Genomic DNA, 22,506 nt, shown 5'->3' with positions numbered 1-22,506 from the left:
AGAGGAATGAGCTCCACCAGCACAAGGCACCTCCATACTGGGACAGCTGCCCCCAGGCTGAGTTTGTGGGATGGACAAAGAGCAGATGTGGGGCTGGGTGCACCATGGGGCCCTGCTTGCCGGTTGTTTACCCTATAACGCTGCTGCGATGGATGGACAAACAAGCAGGAAGAGCGAGGGACAGTCCTGGGCAAACGCTAGAAGGTGGGGAAGGGACCATGCCTGGGCTGTTGGCTGGGAAGATTTAACCTCGGCAGCCAACTTGCATCCAGCAGGGCCAAAGCCCAGGAAGGCAGCAGAACTGAAGGACTGGAGGGGTTTCCAAAGGGACCCCCTACCAAGAAACGGGTTTGGGGGAACCAGACTGACACATGGGGACCTGCTGGGGGTATCTGAATAAGCCAGGCCTGCCTAGGTGCCCATCAAGTCATGGGAGGGATTTGGCTGAGCCAGACTGTGTGGTTTTAAACACCTTTTTCAAAATGCTTTGTTTCTACTGTTAAAATCAACCAGACTGAGGTAAGGCGGTTGCATGTGAGTCACTGAATTCACTGATCCCCAACTCCATCAGGGAAGAGCAGCAGGCCCCAAACCCAAGCATGCTGGCTAAGCATAGTGAACTCCTACCCCTAACAGACATCGTCACACCAGTGCAGAATCTGTATGGGGCCGAGAGACAGCAAGAGAAGTTGCTCAGTCTAGCTAGAGCAGGGCTGCTCAGAAACTATTTTTCCATGCAACATTTTGCAAGGAAATGAACAAATTTGGAAAAATTTCACCCCTGCCCCCCACAGTTCCTGCCCCACACAAAAAAATTCAAAATGCCATTTTCTTTATTTTTAAAAGAAACAGATATTGTCTTGTTTCCTTCAGAAAGACATTATTAGATTTGAAAAAAATATTTTCAACTTTTTTTCTGTTAAGTTAAAAAAAATAAAAAAGTGTAAAAAGTTTTGACAGTAGCATTCACTCTCATTTTATTTGACATTTTTGCACTTTAAAAAAGTGAGAAAATGTGAAGAAAACAAAAAAAAACCCAATTTTATTTCACTTGCTAATGTTTTCCCAATTTTTTTCAATGGGAAACAAGTGAAAAAGATTTTGTTTTCTTACTTTCTCCAAATTTTTACCTTTTACTCTCTTATTTTCAAATAGTTTTTAATTGTCTGAATTTTCCTAATACTCTTGTGTTTTGAAACATTTTCAGAAAACTTAAAAAAAATCCCAAATAATTTTTTTAATTTTTTTTTTTATGAACTCCCATATTTCAACAAAAATACATTTTGTTAAAAATAAATCAGTTTATAGGAAAGAACGTTTCTTTTTGCTGGATGGGCCTTCAACAGGTTTTTCAGAGCTGACGACTGGCTTTAGACACCCAATTCCCACTGATTTGGGTGAAATGACCCTGATTCCCACCAGCAGACAGTTTGACCTTAGTAGTTGTGAACGGCCCTAGAGCAGGGCTAAGGCAGAGCTCAGCCCAGTGCTGCCTTGTGACCCTCTGCAATGTGGAACATGGCTAAACATCAGCCTCTGAAATCTCAGTTCCCCCCGCTGAGGATCTGCCCCTGTGAATTAGTTAGGGGCTGACATGAGCTCACTGCTTAACAGCTGATTTTTCTCAGTGCTCTAAAATCCACATGCTGAATCACATTGCCTTGAAAATTGCCATGTTTCCTTCGCATCTGAGCTACAGTAAGTGGGGCAAATTTGGAGTCATTTGACCCAGAGGTTCCTGAGACACAACGCCTGTAAACCGAGGACCTGAGAATGAAACACTGCAATTCTCTCTGGCTTGGCTCTGGTTTGGTTTCAGATGGGCATTGATCCTGTGTCTCTCCTCCACGGCCAAGGATGCCGGTTGTATGAGACAAATTGGTCCCCCCTGGGGATGGCCTGCAGTGACGTCTGTAAGGCACAAAGGATGATTCCCCGGGAGACGGCTCTGCAATATCTGCTGAGCCCAGCACCCCCCAGCTGGGCTGTCTCTTTCACTGGGCACAGAGCAGGGGCCGGGCTGTTGGTGGGAGAGGGGCAGGGAGGAGCTTGCTGCCCAAAGCTCTCATCAGGACAGGACGGCAGACGAGCTCTGGAGGGAGACAATGAGGCAGGCGCCAGGTGACAAGAAGGCCATTCCTGCACGGATGGGCTGAGGATTGCAAGCTCGTATCTCAGATCGATTTCCTGCCATAGGAAGGTACGTACAAGGCTGGCTCGTCGGCCCCTCTATCCTGGTATTCCCTGCCCCCCATCACACCCCGAGGTCAATCAGGCCTCCTCTCCCATCACATCTAACCCCTGGGTCATCCAGCCCACTCACCCCGCTAGTCCGGTAACCCCCAGCTCTCTGCTGCACCAGAACAGACCCGGGGTCCGGACACTGCAGCCACCCAGCGAGCTCCTGTCCCAGCTGGTTACACAATGTGTCCATGGAGCCAGTTTCACACCAGCTGCCATGCCGGATCAGCTGGGGCTGCCAGTCAGGACTGAGGGGCACCGGCAGAGCTGTGGGTGGGGGCAGACCAGGGCTCATGGCCGGTGTTATTCCAGCCTCAGGCTCTGTCCCGGCAGCTCTTCCAGTGCCACTGAATCCTTGAGGAGGAGCAACTATTCCTTGTCACACCTCCCCTCCCAGAGCTGAGAAAGAACCCAGGAGTCCTGGCTCCAATCCCTCCACACACACATTAACCCACTAGACCCCATTCCCTTCCCAGAGTTGAGAGACAACACCAGAGTCCTGCCCCCCCGGTCCTCTAACCACTAGACCCCACCCCACTCCCCTCCCAGTATTGGGGCTAGAACCCAGGAGTTCTGGCTTCCACACACCCCCCCCCCAACCAACAGACCCCACTCCCCTCCCAGAGCTTCTCTGCATACTTCAAATTAAGAGGGAGACTGCAAACCAAAAAGCTTTTGGGGTTCCAGCTGAGCAGCAGCTCAGTATTAGAGCCATAGCCAGGGCAACAAGAGGGGAAAGACCCAGGTACTGATGAGATATTTATGGGGAATGAGCAAATGCAAAACAAAGGGAAACAACACCGAGAACATGAAGAACTGGCTTCTCTGCTGTGCCCGGTTATAACATAGCTAGCATTCAGAGAGGAGTGGGGTCCAGTGGGGTGCAGTTCTAGCCCTGGCTCCGGGACGGGAGTGGGGTTTAGGGGTAGAGTAAGAGGGATGGGGAGCCAGGACTCTTGGGTTCTATCCCTGGCTCCAGGAGGGGAGAGGGATCTCATAGGTTAGAGTTGGGGAGCTGGAAATCAAGACTCCCAGGTTCCATCCCTAGACAGAGCAGAGACTTGTAGCTGGGTCTCCTCTACCCCAGGAAAGTGCCCCAACTCCTTGCCTGTTCTGGCATCTCCTTATCACCCAAAACTCCCCCCTGGAGCTGAGAAACCTTCCCAGTGACAGTTTTCGTTGGAACCGTTCCAATGCCAGGAAACAGTTTGGTTTGGACAAAATGACATGTATGTTCACAGAAAACAGTTTTCCCAATTTTTTTTATCCAGTTCCAACTGAGCACGAGAAGCTGCATTTATTACAGTGTTTCGGTGCCTGGTGAGAGTTTCTGGCACATCTAGGTACCTAACACCCTCTGCTTTCAATGGTGCAGGCGTCTCAGTGGTTTGAAAATCCCATTAGATGCCCAAATGCCTTTGCAATCTGGCCTTTAAACATCTCTGCAGGTCTGGCCCTGAGTCACTGTATGGCAGCGCAGGGAATGCAGGCTGGGTCTCCTAAGGGCCCCGCCAGCTCCCTGGCTGGTGGCCCCTATTGTGTGAATGTAGATGGAGTAAATGGGTCAAGGTGCTAACAGAGCCCAGTCCCCGTCCAGCACTAGCCAATGTTAAATGAGGGGCAGGGAATGGGACCCAGAGACCTCCCCCTGCTCAGTGCCATGGCAAACATGCCTCGAAACAGCCCTTAACCTTCTATTAACACTACAGGACAGGAGGGGGAAAAACCCAAACCTTTGAACTGTGAAGCATTAAATCCAGCAGTCGTTTGCACAACACCCCTAATTCCCTTTCCCTGGCACTGGGATAGTCTGGGGAGGAACCCTCCCCCCCACCACCAGTCCCTGAGATGGTATCCGAGCTGGTGATAACAAACCTCGGGGGGAGAGAAGTGAGCTGGGATGGGCTCGAGCTGCTGTTGTCAGAGCTGCTGCTGTTAAAGTCCATCCCGTTTCATCCTAGGTGGTGTTTGGGGTTCTCTGGAGCAGGCAGGGGGTGATGATGTCATCTGGGTCCTTTCTCCAGCCCGGGCTGGCCAGGACATGTCTCAGGATCAGGATGACGAAGACCCGCAGTCCCAGGGTTGGGCGGGAGCAGCCCCGATGGTGAATCTCATTCCAGTAGCCCCCATCTGTACTTCCTCATTTCCCCCCAGAGTCTTTGTCGTGAAGGGCCCCAAAGGGAGTAGTGGGCAGAACGGCCCCTCCCCCACTGCTTTGTACCCTAGTTAGGCCTAGTTTCCAACACTCAGTTTTGTTTCACTGATTTCCGGCCCCACGCCCCTCTTGTTTCCCAGACATGAGCTTGTCACAGGCCTTGAGGGACACCAGGAGGCCTTTTGTTGGAGCTAATTCCATCTCTGTCTCCCTTACGTATCCTTTCCCACCCACCGCTATTAGTGTAGGTTGCTGTGACAGCGTAGGGACTTTCCCTCACTCTTTACAGTTCTGCTCACAAGGAGGGTAAATGTCTGGACCCAACTCTCACACCACTGCCCTTCCTTTGCCTGCAGGGGATGAACCCCCTGGAGCCGATGGGGAGGGAGAACAACACCTCAGTGACCGAATTCATCCTCCTCGGTCTCTCCAGCAACCCAGCGGAGCAGCTCATCCTCTTTGGGGTCTTCACAGCCATCTACCTGGTGGCCCTGATGGGCAATGTGCTCATCTTACTGCTGGTCAGCCTGGACTCCCGGCTCCACTCGCCCATGTACTTCTTCCTGGGAAACCTCTCCGTGGTGGACATCGGCTACACCAGCTCCACCGTACCCAAGATGCTGGCCAATTACCTGTCGCGGGACAAGTCCATCTCATGGGCCGGTTGCCTCTCCCAGATGTTCTTCTTCATCTCCTTTGGGGGGATCGAGTGCCTGCTACTGGGGGTCATGGCCTATGACCGCTACGTGGCCATCTGTCACCCGCTACACTATGGCGCGTTCATGAGCCGGCGGCTGTGTGCCTTGCTGGCTGCAGCTGCCTGGGTCATGGGCTTGACCAACTCAGCCGTGCACTCATCCCTGATGTCCATCCTGTCCTTCTGCCGGGGCAACATCCTCCATCACTTCTTCTGTGACATCCCCCCACTCTTCCAGCTCTCCTGCTCTGACACCCAGGCCAACCAGGCTGTCACCTTCGCCTTGGGGGGTGCAGTGATCTTAGGCTCCTTCCTGGGGACCCTGGTGTCCTATGTGTACATTGTGATGGCCATTCTCAGGATCCGTACGAGGGAAGGGCGTCTCAAGGCCTTCTCCACCTGCGCCTCCCACCTGACCGTGGTCAGCCTCTACTTTGGCACCATTATCTTCACCTACATCCGCCCCAACTCCACCTACTCGCAGGAGCAGGACCGGGCACTGCCTGTGCTCTATGGCATCGTCACCCCCATGCTCAACCCCATCATCTATAGCCTGAGGAACAAGGATGTGAAAGGGGCACTCCGAAATGCCCTGGCTAGGAGCTAGGTAGGTGAAGGACAGGTGCACTGGCTTGGGAGCCAGGATTCCTGGGTTCTGTCTCTGGTTCTGGGAGTCTAGTTGGGAGAGCAGGGGGGTGGGAGTCAGGACTCTTGGGTTCCACACCCAGTTGAAAGGAAAATGCGTGTGTGGGTGGGTGTGTGTGGGTGTGGGTGTGTGTGGAAGGAATTGTTTTTTCAGTTGCCAAATCAGAAAGGTTTTTTTCTGAGTTTGTCTGAATATTTTTCAGTTTTCAGCAATATTGTGTGTAATAATTTTGAGTTTGGGGCATAAAATTTTTTTTTTCTTTGCTGAAAAACTTTAAAAAATGAAAAGAAGTCCATTTTCAGTTTTTAGACAAAAAGTCAACAATTTCTGAGTCATTTTCCCATTAGGAGAAAGAAGGGTAACAGAGTCATGACAAACACTCCTGCTTCGCTTGCTTGAAATTTGGACCTGGGAAACCTCCATCCAAGAGGCTTCTCAAGGACCCCACAGTGATATATCCATAGTCTATGTATATCATCTCCTGTTATGAAGCTGTTTTGTTAATTGCTGAAATCTCAGAACTGGTTGAAAAATGCCAATTATTTTCACATTAAATAAATAAATAAATAAATAAATAAATAAAAGCTTTGTTTTGTACAAAAAAATCCCACAAAAATCTTTTAGGGTTTTTTGCAACAAAAATAAACCCCATTTTTTTTCAAAAATAGTTATTTGTAATAATATTAAGTTATTAATTAAAACATCCAGTGTTTGATAAAAATCGTCAGTTTCAGAAAGCATTTTGGGTGAAATGTTTCAGTTTTTGGTAAAAGCATCTACTGTTTGGTAAAAATGTTCAGTTTCAAAAACTGTTCTAGGTAAAATGTTTCAGGTTTTGGTTAAAATGTTCAGGTTTTGGTAAAAATGATTGCTTTTAAAAACATTTATGCTAAAAAAAAATATTGTTTTTGAAAACAGAGTTGTTTAAACAGGCATTTTTTCCAAAAATTGCAAAACGTTCAGTTTCCGCGTTTTCAATGGAAAACTGGAAATTGTCCACAAAAATGATATTTTCCTGAAAACATTCCTGATTTGGTTAAACACCCCTTTTGCTCCTTGCTAAAATGGTTGGGTGAAATAATTTTTGCTATCTCTATGGCTAGCCTATCCAGAGAGGACTTAATGACCAATAATTATGGGTAGCTGATAATTGAGAATAGATTATTATTATTTCATCGTTAATTTGTAGCCCCAGTGACCAGAGTAATGGACCCGGAACCCCATTGTGCCGGGTACTGCACAGACAGAATTAAAAGAAGGCTCCTGCCCCATACAGCTGATTGTCTGTCCTGTCCAATGCCCGTAACGACTCTCTGGGTGGACCTATTGCAAGGTTCCTGTGACTGTAACTTTGAGGAAGGGGGGGTTTGGCACTGGGCACTTGTACATCAGTGACCCGTTAGGTGTGTGATGCGATCCCTGTGGTGATAGCAATATTCTGGGGGGAGAATCTTGGCTGTGACTGCAATATCGACTCACTTAGCTGGGGTGTTTCACACCTTACGGTTGGATCCAGTACTTCTTCTGCTAGTTCCATCTCTTTGTCTCTGGTCCTTCCTTAACGTCAAATCCCAGAAACGAATGTTATTGTTTTAACACGTGGAGCTGGGCTCAGTGCAGGAGCCAAGGAGAAGGTTCTCTGGCCTAGGATGTGCCGGAGGTCAGGGAGCATGTGCCGAATGCTCTCTCCTGGCCTTATAGTCTATCGGCCAGACCCCAGCTGGTGGGAATCAGCCATAGCCCCATTGGAATCAATGGGCCAGACCCCAGCTGGTATGAATCAATCACAGCCCCGTTGGGGTCAATTGTTAGAACCAGTTGGTGGGTATTTGTCATAGCTCCATTGGGGTCAATGGACCCAATCAGTAGCTTTTGTGAATCAGGAGTAGCTACACTGGAGTCAATGGGCCAGATCCCCAGCTGCTGTAAATTGGTATCACTTCATTGGAGACAATGGGAGAGAATTAGGTCCCCAGGTCAGTGGTGTTCCTAGCTCCCTCATGCTCTATTGACACACCAACATGTAACAAACCACAATCATTCTCCATTTTATTCCAACTTTGTGTCACCAGCTACGCCTTGCCAAACGGGTGTGTCCTGTCCCTCATTCCAATTGCCCTCTTGGTTTCCAACCTGGTGGTCAGAGACTAAACTTAGTCTTGTCTCACCGATGCCAGATTCACTTTTCTTCACGTGGTTTCTGTTTTATCTTCATATTCTTGTTGGATTAATAAAACTCCAGTGAGTCTTCTGGTCTGTTCTTTAGGCAGCCAAGCCAGGGCAATCAGCACATGCAGACTGACTCCTGTGCAACCTGCCCTTTCTTCTCATCCCATTTACACTTTGTAGTTTCAAGCTCATGTCAGATTATCTGCGCCACACAGATCCCAAGGCCTGACATCCTGACGGCTCTTTCAGATGGGATGGAAAAGACAAAACCAAACAGGAGTCAAACATTAAATCCAGATTAGGAGTCACACAGCTACGTTCCAGGACCTGTGTAAACAGACTTGGATCTTCATAGGTTTTATGGCCAGAGAGGACCCGTACAGCCTACTGTCTGGCCTGTATAGCACTGGCCATTAAATGTCCCCCGTTCCCCTTATATTGAGCCACATAACTTGTGTTTGATTAAAACATCTTCCAAAAGGGTCTCCAGCCTAGACAGGCAGACACCAAGTGATGGAGAATTCCCTTGGGAATTGATTCCCGTGGTTAATCACCCACAGTGTTATACAGTGATGCCTAATTTCTCACTTGACTGTCTGGCTTCAACTTCCAATCTTTGGTTCTTGTTCTTCCATTCTCTGCTCCATTCCAGATCCCTTTATTTCCTGATGTTTTCTCCCCAGGAAGGTGCTTTTACCCTGCATTCAAGTCACCTCTCATCTGGAGCTCATTAAGTCTCTCCCTGGAGGCATTTTCTCCAGCCCTCAGATCTGGAGCTGGTGCAGAGAAGAGCCACGAGAATGATTACAGGATTAGAAAATATGCCGTATAGTGATAGACTCCAGGAGCTCAATAAAATTAGCTTAAGAAAGAGAAGGGAAAGAGGTGACTTGATCCCAGTCTATAAATACCTAGGGAAGCAATATTTAATAATGGGCTCCAATCTAGCAGAGCAAGGTCTAACACAATCCAATGGCTGGAAAGTGAAGAGAGACAAATTCAGACTGGAAATAAGGTGTACATTGTTAATGGTGAGATTAATTAGTCATTGGGACAATTTACCAAGGGTCACCGTTGATTCTCCATCACTGATCATTTTTAAATCAAGATGGGATGTTTTTCGTAAAAGCTATGCTCTAGGAATTATTTGGGGACAGTTCTCTGGCCGGTGTTATACAGGAGGTCAGACTACAGAATCACAGTTATCTCTTCTGGCCTTGGAATCTATGAATCTATGAATTTATTTTATAGCTCCCCTCTGCAAATTTGTGTTTACTTCTGAGCACATTGAATTTTCTTGGACACTTTGGGTTCCTGGCACGTATTGACAGAAGCAGAGATTGCCTAGGAATTCCACTCACTGGTGTATATTCGCTTTTATTTCACAACATAAGCATCCAAAAAGAGAGAGGTTTATGACATATAGTGGTGTCTAAGCGCATCATAGAATCATAGAATCGTAGGACTGGAAGGGACCTCGAGAGGCATCTAGTCCAGTTCCCTGCACTCATGGCAGGACTAAGTGTTATCTAGACCATCCCTGACAGGTGTTTGTCTAACCTGCTCTTAAAAATCTCCAATGATGGAGATTCCACAACCTCCCTAGGCAATTTATTCCAGTGCTTAACCATGGTCATGAACAGAACCACAAGTGTCAACTAACATTCATAGAAGGTGAATGCCAGTTTGTAATAACTTAAAATTATAATAGTATATAGTAGTAATTAGAGCAGGGCGAAACTTTTCACTTGAATAGTTTATTCACTGAAAAATGCAGTTTGGGGCAACTGAAACTATTTGTATATTCAGGTTGAATTTAATTAATAGTTTTGGCCAAATAGAAAAAAAAGTTTAAAATAATGTAAACGGTTCATTTGGACATTTCTTAAATAAAACCTTTTGACTTTTCGTGTCAAACTGACATTTCATTTAGAAATTTAGCTAGATTTGTGTTTAAAAATATAAATGGTAACAACCCCCCCCCCCCAATGTAACTTAATGGGAAAAATGTTCCATTTTAGGTTGAACAAAACCCTTCGTTCAACCCCAAACTGATTGTTTTTCAGTTCTTTATTTCAGATAACTCACTTTCACTGTAAGTTGGGTACCAATGTTCTTTGGCTTCTTTGAAACCCCACCCAGTGTCTGAGAGGTTCAAACGGGTATTTATATTTGATCTGGCCCCCAGGAAGCTTCCTAGATCAGAGGGATGGGGAACAGGCTAGGTGGGGCTGGCTATGATTTTGACCCAATGTTGGGATATGAGCTAACTCACTGGGGCAAGGAATAGAATCTGGAGTCTTTCTCCTCAAGGGACTCTAGTGCAGTATTGTGTCTCTGACTCGTACCTGCTGGATCTCTGTAGCACACACAAGATGGGGAGAGGGGAGCACATCACGGCAGCCCCCGTTAATGAGTGCCTCAATGTATAACAACACTGCGAGCCAAGCAGAGACGTGGGGGCCAGGCATGGAGGAGCTTCATTGTGGGGAAGGGAGGAGACTGGAGCCCCTAGTGGGGTAATTTATGCACCAAGGAATGGACTCTGCTGTCGGGACCTGGCTGCAGCATCCGCTGGCTTCTCCACCTCTGGATCTGTCAGACACAAACTGCCACACTGACCTCACCTGAGCTCTGCCCACTCCCATCAGCTGGGGGTCTGGCCCCATTGACTCCAAAAGGGCTGAGTCTCCATTATATAAATGGGGACACTAAGGCATGGAGAGCAGCAGTAACTGGTTAAAAGATAGGAAACAAAGGGTAGGAATAAATGGTCAGTTTTCAGAATGGAGAGAGGTAAATAGTGGTGTCCCCCAGGGGTCTGTACTGGGACCAGTCCTATTCAACATATTCATAAATGATCTGGGAAAAGGGGTAAACAGTGAGGTGTCAAAATTTGCAGATGATACAAAACTAGTCTAGATATTTAAGTCCCAGGCAGACTGTGAAGACCTACAAAGGGATCTCACAAAACTGGGTGACTGGGCAACAAAATGGCAGATGAAATTCAGTGTTGATAAATGTGAAGTAATGCACATTGAAAAACATACAACTAGACATATAAAATGATGGGGTCTAAATTAACTGTTACCACTCAAGAAAGAGATCTTGGAATCATTGTTAGAATCATAGATGTCACTCCATGTGCAGTGGCAGTCAAAAATGCTAACAAGGCATTGGGAATCATTAGGAAAGAATAGATAATAAGACAGAAAATATCATATTGCCTCTATATAAATCCATGGTACGCCCACATCTTGAATATGGCGTGCAGATCTGGTTGTCCCATAGCAAAAAAGATATATTGGAATTGGAAAAGTACAGAAAAGGGCAACAAAAATTATTATGGGTATGGAACAGCTTCCGTATGAGGAGAACAGCGTGGAAAAGAGATGACTAAGGGGGGATATGATAGAGGTCTATAAAATCATGACTGGTGTGGAGAAAGTGAATAAGGAAGTGTTATTTACTCCTTTTCATAAAACAAGGATTAGGGGTCACCAAATGCAATTAATAGGCAGCAAGTTTAAAACAAACAAAAGGAAGTATTTCTTCACACAATGCACAGTCAACCTGTAGAACTCTTTGCTAGAGGATGTTGTAGAGGCCAAGACTATATCATGGTTCAAAAAAGAACTAGATAAGTTTATGGAGGATAGGTCCATCAATGGCTATTAGCCAGGATGGGCAGGGATGGTGTCCCTAGCCTCTGTTTGACAGAAGCTGGGAATGGGCGACAGGGGATGGATCACTTGATGATTACTTGTTCTGTTCATTCCCTCTGGGGCACCTGGAATTGGCCACTGTCGGAAGGCAGGATACTGGGCTAGATGGACCTTTGGTCTGACCCAGTCTGGCCATTCTTATGTTCTCATACTGCAGTGGTTTGCAGATGGCAACGTATCAGTGATACGCCATGACAGAGAGTAAGGCAAGCTCAGATGTAGCAAAGAAAACAAAGAGAAAGTCTTGGGCAATACATCCAGAATAATAAATTGATATTCTGCTTGTTAGGAAATTGGCTGTGGATTTGGGGAGTATGACAGATATGTGGCAAAGGTCTATGAAGGACAAGCTGACCAGGAAAAAGTACATCAGAGAGTGAAGCTGGTGTTCGTGGGCTACAACTGTGATGATAAGACGATTCCCCACCAGGGCTCCCAGGTAAACAAAGTGCAAAATCTGCAGCTCCTGAACATCAGAGAATCCCAGGAGAAAGAACCCATGGGGGTTCAACTGGACCTTTTCTTCCCCAGTAACTTGCATGATGCCTGTGGAGGGAAGGAGAGGGGCGAAGGTTGGGATTTGAGTGGCAGAGGGAACGGCCCTGGTGCAATGCTGGCCCTGGTGCAATGCTGCAGGCCCGTTTTTACATGGTTAATTCACATTGGTTGCCAATACAACAGAGAGATTGAATCAAAATGAAAGGCCGGATTCCCAGCGGGGTCAATGGGTCAGATTCCCAGCTGGTGTGAATTGTCAGGGTGCTATGGAGCTGCCAGTTGACATGAGCTAAATGTCTGTGATCACAGAATCATAGAAGATTACGGTTAGAAGAGACCTCAGGAGGTCATCTAGTCCAACTCCCTGCTCAAAGCAGGACCAACTCCAACTAAATCATCCCAGCCAGGGCTTTGTCAATCCAAGCCTTAAAAAGCTCTAAGGATGGAGATTCCACCACCTGCCTAGGTAACCCATTCCAGTGCTTCACCACCCTCCTAGTGAAATAGTGTTTCCTAATATCCAACCTAGACCTCCCCCACTACATCTTGAGACCATTGCTCCTTGTTCTGTCATCTACCACCACTGAGAACAGCTGAGCTCCATCCTCTATGGAACCCCCCTTCAGGTAGTGGAAGGCTGCTATTAAATCTCCCCTCACTCTTCTCTTCTGCAGACTAAATAAACCCAGTTCCCTCAGCCTCTCCTCATAAGTGATGTGCCCCAGCCCCCTGATCATTTTTGTTGCCCTCCGCTGGACTCTCTCCATTTTGTCCACATCCCTTCTTTTTTGGGGGGCCCAAAACTGGAAGCAATACTCCAGATGTGGCCTCACCTGTGCCAAATAGAGGGGAATAATCACTTCCCTCGATCTGCTGGCAATGCTCCTACTAATGCAGCCCAATATACCGTTAGCCTTCTTGGCAACAAGGGCACACTGCTGACTCATATCCAGCTTCTCATCCACTGTAATCTCCAGGTCCTTTTCTGCAGAACTGCAGCTTAGTCAGTCGGTCCCCAGCCTGTAGCGATGCATGAGATTCTTCTGTCCTGAGTGCAGGACTCTGCACTTGTCCTTGTTGAACCTCATCAGGTTTCTTTTGGCCCAATCCTCCAATTTTTCTAGGTCACTCTGGACCCTATCTCTACCCTTCAGCATATCTTCCTCTCCCCCCAGCTTCGTGTCATCTGTGAACTTGCTGAGGGTGCAATCCATCCCATCATCCAGATCATTAATAAAGATGTTGAAGAAAACTGGCCCCAGGACCGACCCCTGGGGCACTCCGCTTGATACCGGCTGCCAGTTAGACATGGAGCCATTGATCACTACCCATTGAGCCCAACAATCTAGCCAGCTTTCTATCCATCTTAAAGTCCATTCATCCAATCCATACTTTTTTAACTTGCTGGCAAGAATACTGTGGGAGACCGTATCAAAAGCTTTGCTAAAGTCAAGATAAATCATGTCCACTGCTTTCCCCATATCCACAGAGCCAGTTATCTCATCATAGAAAGCAATCAGGTTGGTCAGGCATGACTTGCCCTTGGTGAATCCATGTTGACTATTCCTGATCACCTTCCTTTCCTCCAAGTGCTTGAAAATGGTTTCCTTGAGGACCTGCTCCATGATTTTTCCAGGGACTGAGGTGAGGCTGTAGTTTCCCAGGTTCTCCTTTTTCCCTTTTTTAAAGATGGGCACTATATTTGCCTTTTTCCAATCGTCTGGGACCTCTCCCGATCGCCATGAGTTTTCAAAGATAATGGCCAATGGCTCTGCAATCACATCAGCCAACTCCCTCAGAACCCTCAGATGCATTAGATCTGGACCCATGGACTTGTGCATGTCCAGCTTTTGATGCCTAGTTGTATGTTTGTTCCTGTGTTGGGGCGTCTCATTGCATAATCCCACCCTCCGATTTTCTTGCCCATGGAAGATTCTAGAGCTATGGTCCCTCTCTATCATCATTCCCAAATCCATGGGCAGTTCCCGCTGGTTGAGTTCTTATTCCAGATGGGTTGCCCAAATCTTTCTCCTTTGCTTCAGCAGAATTTGCCTCACTGACTCTCACAGTCAAATACAAATCTGTTTTTATGACAAAATGATATTATTGTTAAGTCAAGGACTAGGTCTATCCTTTCTCACATGTGACTAGACCAGTGGTCCCCGAACTGTGGGGCGTGCCCCTCTAGAGGGTGTGGAGGAACATTCAGGGGGGCACAGCAGGGCCTGGTCCAGCCCCCATGCTGGGGAGGGGAGTGAGCACCACCCAGACCTGCTCTGCCCCCAGCTCCAGCCCCGGCTTCTGCCCCCAGCCCCAGCCTTGGCCCCTGGCCCCAGCTCTGATCCAAGCCCCAGCCCCACCCCCAGCCTCAGCACCTGGTCATGGCTCCACTCCCGGCCCCGCTCCCGACCCCAGAATCACCTCCAACCCCTTCCCCTTTACCCCGTCTGTCCCCCCGCTGAGCTGCAGCCCCGCTCCTGGCCCCAGAACCTCCTCCAGCCTTTCCACATTGCCCCTGCCTGCCCCGTTGCCGAGCTGTGTCCCCAGCTCCCAGGGGCGCATGTAATGGGCCTTTACCACCTACACCAAGGTTATTACTAGGCTTTGCAGATGTTGATTTTTATTCTTTTATAACTGCGACAGTTGATATCAGTGTTTATTTTTCACATTTTTTCCATTTTGTATCTATTTAAATGTTCACAATTTTAGGAAATTATGGGGACGGGGTCAGACAATAGCTACTTAATGACAGGAGAAGTTGAGATTCAGCAAGCTGAAGTTTTATCATCATTGAAACACAAATTATCGACCTCATACGTCAAAAGGAAGTGGCTCTAAGAAATGCCCAGGCAGTACTTTTCTTACTTTGCCTGTCTGTACTTTTTGATTATTGTCAATGGAAATATTTGTTGTTGGCTGGCGTATGTGCAGCGCAACCCAAGTTTATCGACATTTAACCAATTAAAACCTGATCCTTCCAAGCCCACCTATAATACAATGACAGCAGATAAGTAACTTCCACCCTTGTTTATGTCACTACTGAGTTTAGCCCAGAGTCTCTGGGCCAGAACCTCATCAGCATTACACTGCTGATTGATGTGAATGGAGCTACTCTCCATTGGCGCTGGTCCAGCTGAGCTGAGAAATCTGACCCTCACAGCTCTGCCCCACTCTAGGGTGCTCTTAGCCAAATCTGGAACTTTGGCGTTGTTAGGTCGATGTAGTGGGTGACTTACCACAGTGGAAGCACCATTCTAGTGTAGACACTGACTGGCACTTACTAGGTCGACGTAAGCTGCCTTGCTTACGTCTGGGTGCACATACTCAGCTCATGGAAACTGGCATAGCTATATAGCACTCTGCCAATTCATGCCAGCCGGGGATCAGGCCCCATTGATTCCAGTAAAATGATTTACACGCCGGCTGGAGATCTGTCCCATTGACTCCAGCGATGCAATGGCTGATTTAGATGCCCTGGGGATCCAGCCCTTGGTATCCTTTCAATCTCTTTGACATACCCACAACCAAAGGGAATTCAACATTTTAAAAAATAGCATGCAGCTTTGGATCTGCAGCCAAAGGAGCCTTTTATCTTAGTGTTTTCTGCAGAAAGAAAGAACATAAGTTGGACCATTCATCCCCATAGAGATTGAAGATCAGCTACAGAAAACCTCCAATACACTGAGGTTCTCCCAGTGGGAATGAATCGCTCCATCACCATTAGAAGTTACACTGTAACTAATCCCCAAGGACTAAGAGCTAGGAAAGAGCTGACAGGTTGGGAACTTTTGACTCTTCCTCGGTTCAGTTTCACAGGCAAAAAAAAAGCGGATTGGAACCTGTGTAATGGGCTAGATCCCCAGGTGGTGTAAATTGAGGTAGCTCCATGGACACCAATGGGCCAAATCCCAGCTGGTGTAAATAGCCCTGGATACTCAGAAGTCAATGGAACTGTATCAATTTACAGCAGTCCAGGACCTGGCTCTTAGTTTTCAGTTTTTGTCTCTGGGTACCTCTGAGTGACCAACTTCAAGCAGTCTGAGCTATGGGTTCCTCTGGTGGCTGCATCCCAAGAGCTGTTGATGTGATGCAGGAGAACAATATCTCTGTGCCCCTCTCCCCAGAGGTCATTAAATGGCGTTAACAAAGCAACAGGCTGTTCCAGGAGACCTGAGGTTATGGAGGTTTATTTCTGCAACCTCCTGGGATCGCCTTTGAGCATCAGCCCTGCCTTGTTTTTAGCCAAGGGTCCTTCCAGGAATGCAGCCATTGTGTGAGATCCAGGGCAGGTGCTGCTCCCCAACTGGGGGGTTAGGGGCGGCTAGGGCAGGTTGTCAGGGTGCTTTGCTCAGAGGTGAGATCAAAGCTGGGCTCATGGTCCTGCTATGTAGCCCCAGAGCAGGGACATCCTGAGCTATGTCCGCGTCCGAAGCCTGCACAAGCCAGGATCAGTTCTAAAGTTGGGAGGGGCGTCAGTCCCAGTTTGTCCTTCACCTCTCAGCCAAGCCTGCCCAAGCAGGGGAGCAGGGAGCCCCTGTCTGTGGAGTGGATCCCGGTCTGCTAGGAACTGCAGAGAGACCCGGCAACTCAGGACATCGAGCGATGGGACAGGGCAATGGCAGCTGGATAATACACTGATGAGTGCTAGATAGATACCATCCAAACAATTCTGATACTTGAGAATCGAATGCATGGCAAGCTGAGACAAATTCCACAGTAAGTTTGCTATTTCAGGTATAGATTTGGGGGGATTCATATACAGGGATATTGAAGAACATAAATGTGAAATTACAATCTGAACTCCTTTAGACTTTTAGTGTCAATTTAATGAAGACATCTGCTGCTGGCCAGAATTGTTTTCCCTCTCTGGAAAATTATGAATTTTCACCATAAACGCTGAACGTGAGTTTTTTTTCCCCATGGTTTTTTGGAGAATTCAGCCAAAAACTTGAAATTCTAAGCTGAAAACCAAGGATTTCTTTCTTTCCAAGAATAATCCAAATTTTCCAGGAAAGCAGACTGAGTCTTTGTTTAGCTGAACACCCAAATTTCCATCAAAAATAAATAAATTGACAGTTAGCTTAAGAAAGGGAAGGTACAGGGATGACTTGGCCACAGTCCATAAGTATCTACATGAAGAATATAAATTGCAGATCAGGTCTAAGTAAATGATTCCATGTGAATTATCTAACCTCTCTCAGTAAGTAACCCCCATGTTACATGTGGGAAAATGGAGGCACAGAGCGTTACGTATCTGGGCTTAGATCACGGGACCTCCAGTCTCTTGATCACCTCTCTAGCCCCTGTTGCCTGACTGCACTTGTTTAGGTTGGGATCCTGAAGGGAGCCTAAGGGAGTTAGGAGCCCAAGATGTATGTGCCTTACTCCCTTAGGCTCCTTTGCAACCCCCAGCCTTCATTTTCTGAAATTCCAGAGAAGCCCAGGCCTTGTAAGTTAACAAGACAGACACAGGGCCAGGATTACAAAGGGGTTTAGGTACCTAAAGCTGGAAATAGATGCCAAATGGGATTTACAGTAGCACCTAAGCCAGTTAGGTGCCTAACTCCCATTGAATATCCATGGGATTTAGCCACCTAAATTTAGCTTTGATCAATCCCAGTAGGTACCTGTCTCCATCTTTAGGTGCCCAAATCCCTTTGGAATCCTGGCCCACAGGTAACACAGAAACCGGGCTGGAGTCAGAGCACCCGGTAGGCCCTGTGCTATGCAGGGGGTGAGACTAGAGGATCATAATGCCCCATTTTGGCTTGAAATTCCATGAATTCACACCATTTTGCCTCTGGGGCTCTGCTTCTGAGCTGTGCAGGGCTCCAGGGAGTGATTCCCTGCAAGCTCTTCGAAAATAGACAAGGATAGACAGCCTTCTCTGTCAGTCCTTCAATGTCAGTGAAGAGCAAAGTCAGCTACACACAGCTCATCTGCTGAGAGCAACAGGTTTCAGTCGAATTCTGTCCATTCATTCTCAGAGTGAGGGGTGAACGTGCTCTTACGTAGCTGTGTCTTTGGCTTCTGGATGCTACTGTGGTAGGGACAATGGAGAAATAATGACCAAGGAATCCTGATGCTGGAGGATCGAATGCATCACAAGTTGGGGGGGGAAATCTGCAATGACCAGCACAGAAAGTTCAGTATTTCAATGAAATATATTTGGGGATTAATAATATAGAGCCAATGTAAGACCCTAAACATAAATTGCAATTTGAATGCATTAAGGCTTTTACTATCACTTAGGTCATACATCTAAATTCAGTCATGAAAAAAAAAAGTGCAAAAGTTTGACTTTGCATCAGAAACTCGAAATCAGAAAAGTTTTCAGGATTTGGCAACCAAAAACTAATTTATTTTCAGCTAAAACCTGCTATAAATTGAAAATGTTAAGTAGAAAATGAAAGAAAAATGGAGGTTTCGGTTTCAAAAAAAGAAGAAATAAACAAAAGTTTTCTTTTCAAGAATAGCAGACACTTTCCTGGAACATTTTCTGTTTAGTTGAAAATCCCATTTTTGAAAAATAAGTGGACAGACAATCTCCGACCACCTCTAATTGGAAACTGAGCTTTAAACAATGGTGGGAAACATTAATGTTTTTAATAATGCCACAATTTCAAACCCTTTTGTTCTGTTGGAACCGTGTTTATTTCTGTTTCAAAGGAAGGTAAAAAATGAGCAAGCAGCAAAGCCCGCAGATTGTGTTTTGTACACACTAGCACCTCTAACTCAGAATCAGAGTCAAATCAGCCACCCAAAGCCCGTCTATCTTGATCATGCCCAAGGACATAGAGAAGGTCAATTGGACAGAGCCTAGATCTCCTGCTCTAGCCCCATCTCCTCTGTCCCACACTGCTGCCAGCTGAACACCAATGCTGTACACAGGTGTTCAGAACAGACACAGTCAAACTCCTCCCTAACCGAGACACAAGTACGGCTGTTGTTTGCCCCCCGCTGCTCCTACTGGGAGGTTGTCCCGGACCCTCCCTCCTCTGGTGGGGACAAACCTGCTTCCCACCTCCAGCCCAAATTGACTCCTGGCCAGTTTATCCCCATTTGTTCCTGGGCCAGTGTAACACAGATCATCGGTGGGCGGGTTCAAAGCTGGGCTCTCTGAAGCTTAGTGCATGAGCCACTACTGCATGAGCTAAAAGCCATGTGCCTGTTAGCTAAGACTGTAGAGCAGACTCAATAATCTCTCTCTAAGTGGTCTCGGTGCCAATAGATGGGACAGAACACCCCACCCAGGAGCTGTGTGGGTTACACCAGCATTGTCCCTTTAGCATCAGTAGCTCTTCTCCCTGCCTGGTGTTTACCCCCCAATCTATGTGTAGGGAGCGATCACATCCCCTCTCTGCCAGCGTTTTGCTTGGCTAAACAGGCCAAATCCTTTCAGGCTCTGTCTACACTACAAGCTAGGGCTGCGATTGACACTCGTCTGAACGCGGGGGGCTCCCCGGCTCTCCACTGGCATAATAGGATGGCCATTGGTCCTAAGATTGTTGGGCTTTGGGTTGTAATTCATTCCATATTTTATGAAAATTTTATGAAGCCACATCTCAGAGCAGATTGCCGGGTTAGTGGGAACAGACACCATCTGCTGACCACAAGGGAGGTGCAACAATTGACACTGGGGGCACAATGCAGCTCTAATGGTGTGATTGTCAAAGGTGACCTGACCCTTGTCTGTGTCCTTCCCCCCACTTCCCCTCACCGCCGCCAGCCAGCCCAGGACGTCCTAAGAAGGAAAATGTCCAACCGAACCAGCATCACCGAGTTCCTTCTCCTGGGATTCTCTGAGGTTCGGGAGCTGCAGATTTTACACTTCCTGCTGTTTCTAGGGATTTACCTGGTTGCCCTGACAGGGAATCTCCTTGTTATCACCCTTGTAGTGCTCGACCCCCGCCTTCATACCCCCATGTACTTCTTCCTGGTGAATCTGTCCATCCTAGACCTCGGCTCCATCTCCCTCACTGTTCCCAAGTCCATGGCCAATTCCCTGTTGAACACCAGGTCAATTTCTTATGCTGGATGTGTCACCCAAGTCTTTCTCTTCATCTTCTTCACCGCGGTTGACTTTGGTTTTCTCACCATCATGGCCTACGACCGGTACGTCGCCATCTGCAAGCCACTACACTATGAGACTATAATGAACAGGAGAGCTTGTGTCCAAATGGCAGCCAGTGCCTGGATCACTGGGGTTCTCCTTTCTACACTGCACACCGGGAACACATTTGCAATAACTTTCTGTGGAGGCAACACGGTGGGTCAGTTCTACTGTGAAATCCCCCAGCTCCTCAAGCTCACCTGCTCCAACCTGTACCTTGGTGAAGTTGGGGTTATTTCCTTTAACGTATTCTTAGGCATAAGCTGCTTCGGTTTCATAATTGTGTCGTATGTTCAGATCTTCAAAACGGTGCTGAGAATCCCCTCTGGGCAGGGCCGGCATAAAGCCTTCTCCACCTGCCTGCCTCACCTCACTGTGGTCTCCTTGTTACTTTGTACTGCTGTTTTTGCTTACGTAAACCCTGCCTCCAGTTCTCCATCAGGGCAGGTTCTCGTGGTGGGTGTACTTTATTCTGTGGTGCCTCCAATGATGAATCCCATCATCTACAGTGTGAGGAACAAGGCAATCAAAGGTGCCTTGAAGAAACTGACTGGGTGGAGGTTATTCACCAAGAACACGTCTGGCTTTCTCCCATGACCATGGTTTCATTCTGTGTTTCCTTAAAGATATAATCAAATGATGACATTATTGTCTCCATTGGAAGGTGATGTGCAATCTTTTCTATACAAAATGCTGTGTTTACTCTGGTAATAATCTAGACTGAGATCACTGAAGTCAGTGGAGTTACTCTAGCTTTACACCACTGTAAATTAGATAAGAATTGATCGATCAATCGATCTATAAATGGTAAAAAAAAAACCACCTTTGTTAACACAGAGTTAAGGTTGCCCAGTGATAGTTCAGAGCCTTCCAGAATATTGAGTTGTACAGCAAAACTTAAACTTTGGAAAGCCAAGAAATACAGAATGAAGTTACATGCTCACACAACCTTAACTCTGCCCCCCGCCCCCCAGGAGCTGACAATAGCCCCTGGGAATTAGCTGCATTCAACTCAAGCTACATTTATTGTCTTAGCTGTAGCAGATTTTAAGGGTAGACTGTTTGTGAGATGAGGAGATCTGGGTCTGAGCCCCCCATGTGTGTGATCAAAGGGAAGAGGTGCATGTGTCCCTTGAGGGTCCCGTCTAATCGTTTCAACATAGAACTGTGTAGATTGTGTCAGGAGCAGGGCCCTGGGGATTGTCAGTGGTGAGGGGGGGATATGAGAGCAGGCTGTGGGTTTAATGCCGGGTACAGGAAAGTAGAGGGTTAGGTGGTCTCCTGTGTGCTAGTATGAAGGTGCTGTAAAAACAGATGGTGCTAAATTGTACAAACGTGGTGTAGGAGCAGGATTTTATAATGTCCCATGAGAATTAATGTATGATTTGATTTCATCCTGCCAGCCACCCTTTTTGAATAGCAGAAAGGAATGACAGACCAGAACAATCCTTCTGACTGATTATGGTCACCCTTTTGTTTTAGGATAAGTTATAATGTCTACTATGGTTTCCTATATGTATTACAAATTAGGCATTCTAGTTAAATATACATTTCTTTGTTTTAAGGTTTTAGTAAGTAAGAGACAGGATCTTGTATTGTATCTATGTTAAGGAGATTAGAGGAATGTTGAGGGCCTGAAGCCCCAATGTGAATTGTTTTAGTTTTAAGATTTAGCAAGGCTTGATTTACAATATATTCTGCTGAAAATACAATACTGCTGTCTGTATACCTTTGAAGGTTTCTGTAAGAGATTGTTTGTGTGAATGAGGAATGCATGCATCAGGAAAAGATAAGGTGTGAAAGCCATCACAAATGTCCAGATGGTCAAGAAGAAGAGAGAGACTTGGAAAGACCAGGAGACAATCAGAAAACATCCATTGTATCCGATGCTAAACATGTTAGCAGCATTGACGACCTCAGAGGTGAGGCAGGTACCCCCGAAGGCGAGACAACAAATAGGAGATAATGATGGGAAGCCCGACAATAACCATCAAATGATAACACCACTTAAGGACTAATGATTACAGGATGACATTGCAAAATGCATGGACTCAAATGGAAATTTACAACTGGGGTGTTTTGCCACGGAACTCTGGGTTCAGTCCTGCAAAGCCTCGGAGCATCGGAAGAGCCCAGCTCCACACTCGTGCTCAGTTTAACTGGCCATTAGATTGACTCAAGCCACAACAGACTGGTAACTATAAACATCACTGGCAGGACTCTGTGTGTGTGTGTATGTGTGTGTGACTGAAAAGCATCTGC

At 46.9% G+C, this 22,506-nt stretch overlaps 3 protein-coding genes across 3 annotated transcripts in view; all 3 read left to right on the top strand.

Moving 5' to 3' along the window:
* LOC135886051 (cytosolic phospholipase A2 gamma-like) overlaps positions 1-22,506 on the top strand; it is a 979,292-nt gene that overhangs the window by 645,267 nt on the left and 311,519 nt on the right.
* Positions 4,707-5,700, top strand: LOC135885978 (olfactory receptor 5AR1-like). Its single transcript, XM_065413874.1, has one exon. The coding sequence runs from the start codon at positions 4,756-4,758 to the stop codon at positions 5,698-5,700; it is 945 nt and encodes a 314-aa protein (XP_065269946.1). The 5' UTR covers positions 4,707-4,755.
* On the top strand, positions 19,888-20,841 carry LOC135886863 (olfactory receptor 14A16-like). The gene has a single exon (XM_065414653.1). It carries the CDS (start codon positions 19,888-19,890, stop codon positions 20,839-20,841), a length of 954 nt encoding a protein of 317 aa, XP_065270725.1.

The sequence above is a fragment of the Emys orbicularis genome, chromosome 12 (assembly GCF_028017835.1).
Source record: "Emys orbicularis isolate rEmyOrb1 chromosome 12, rEmyOrb1.hap1, whole genome shotgun sequence".
NCBI lineage: Eukaryota > Metazoa > Chordata > Testudines > Emydidae > Emys > Emys orbicularis.
Note: the sequence above shows the minus strand (reverse complement) of the source record. Positions and strands in the feature narration are given on the sequence as shown.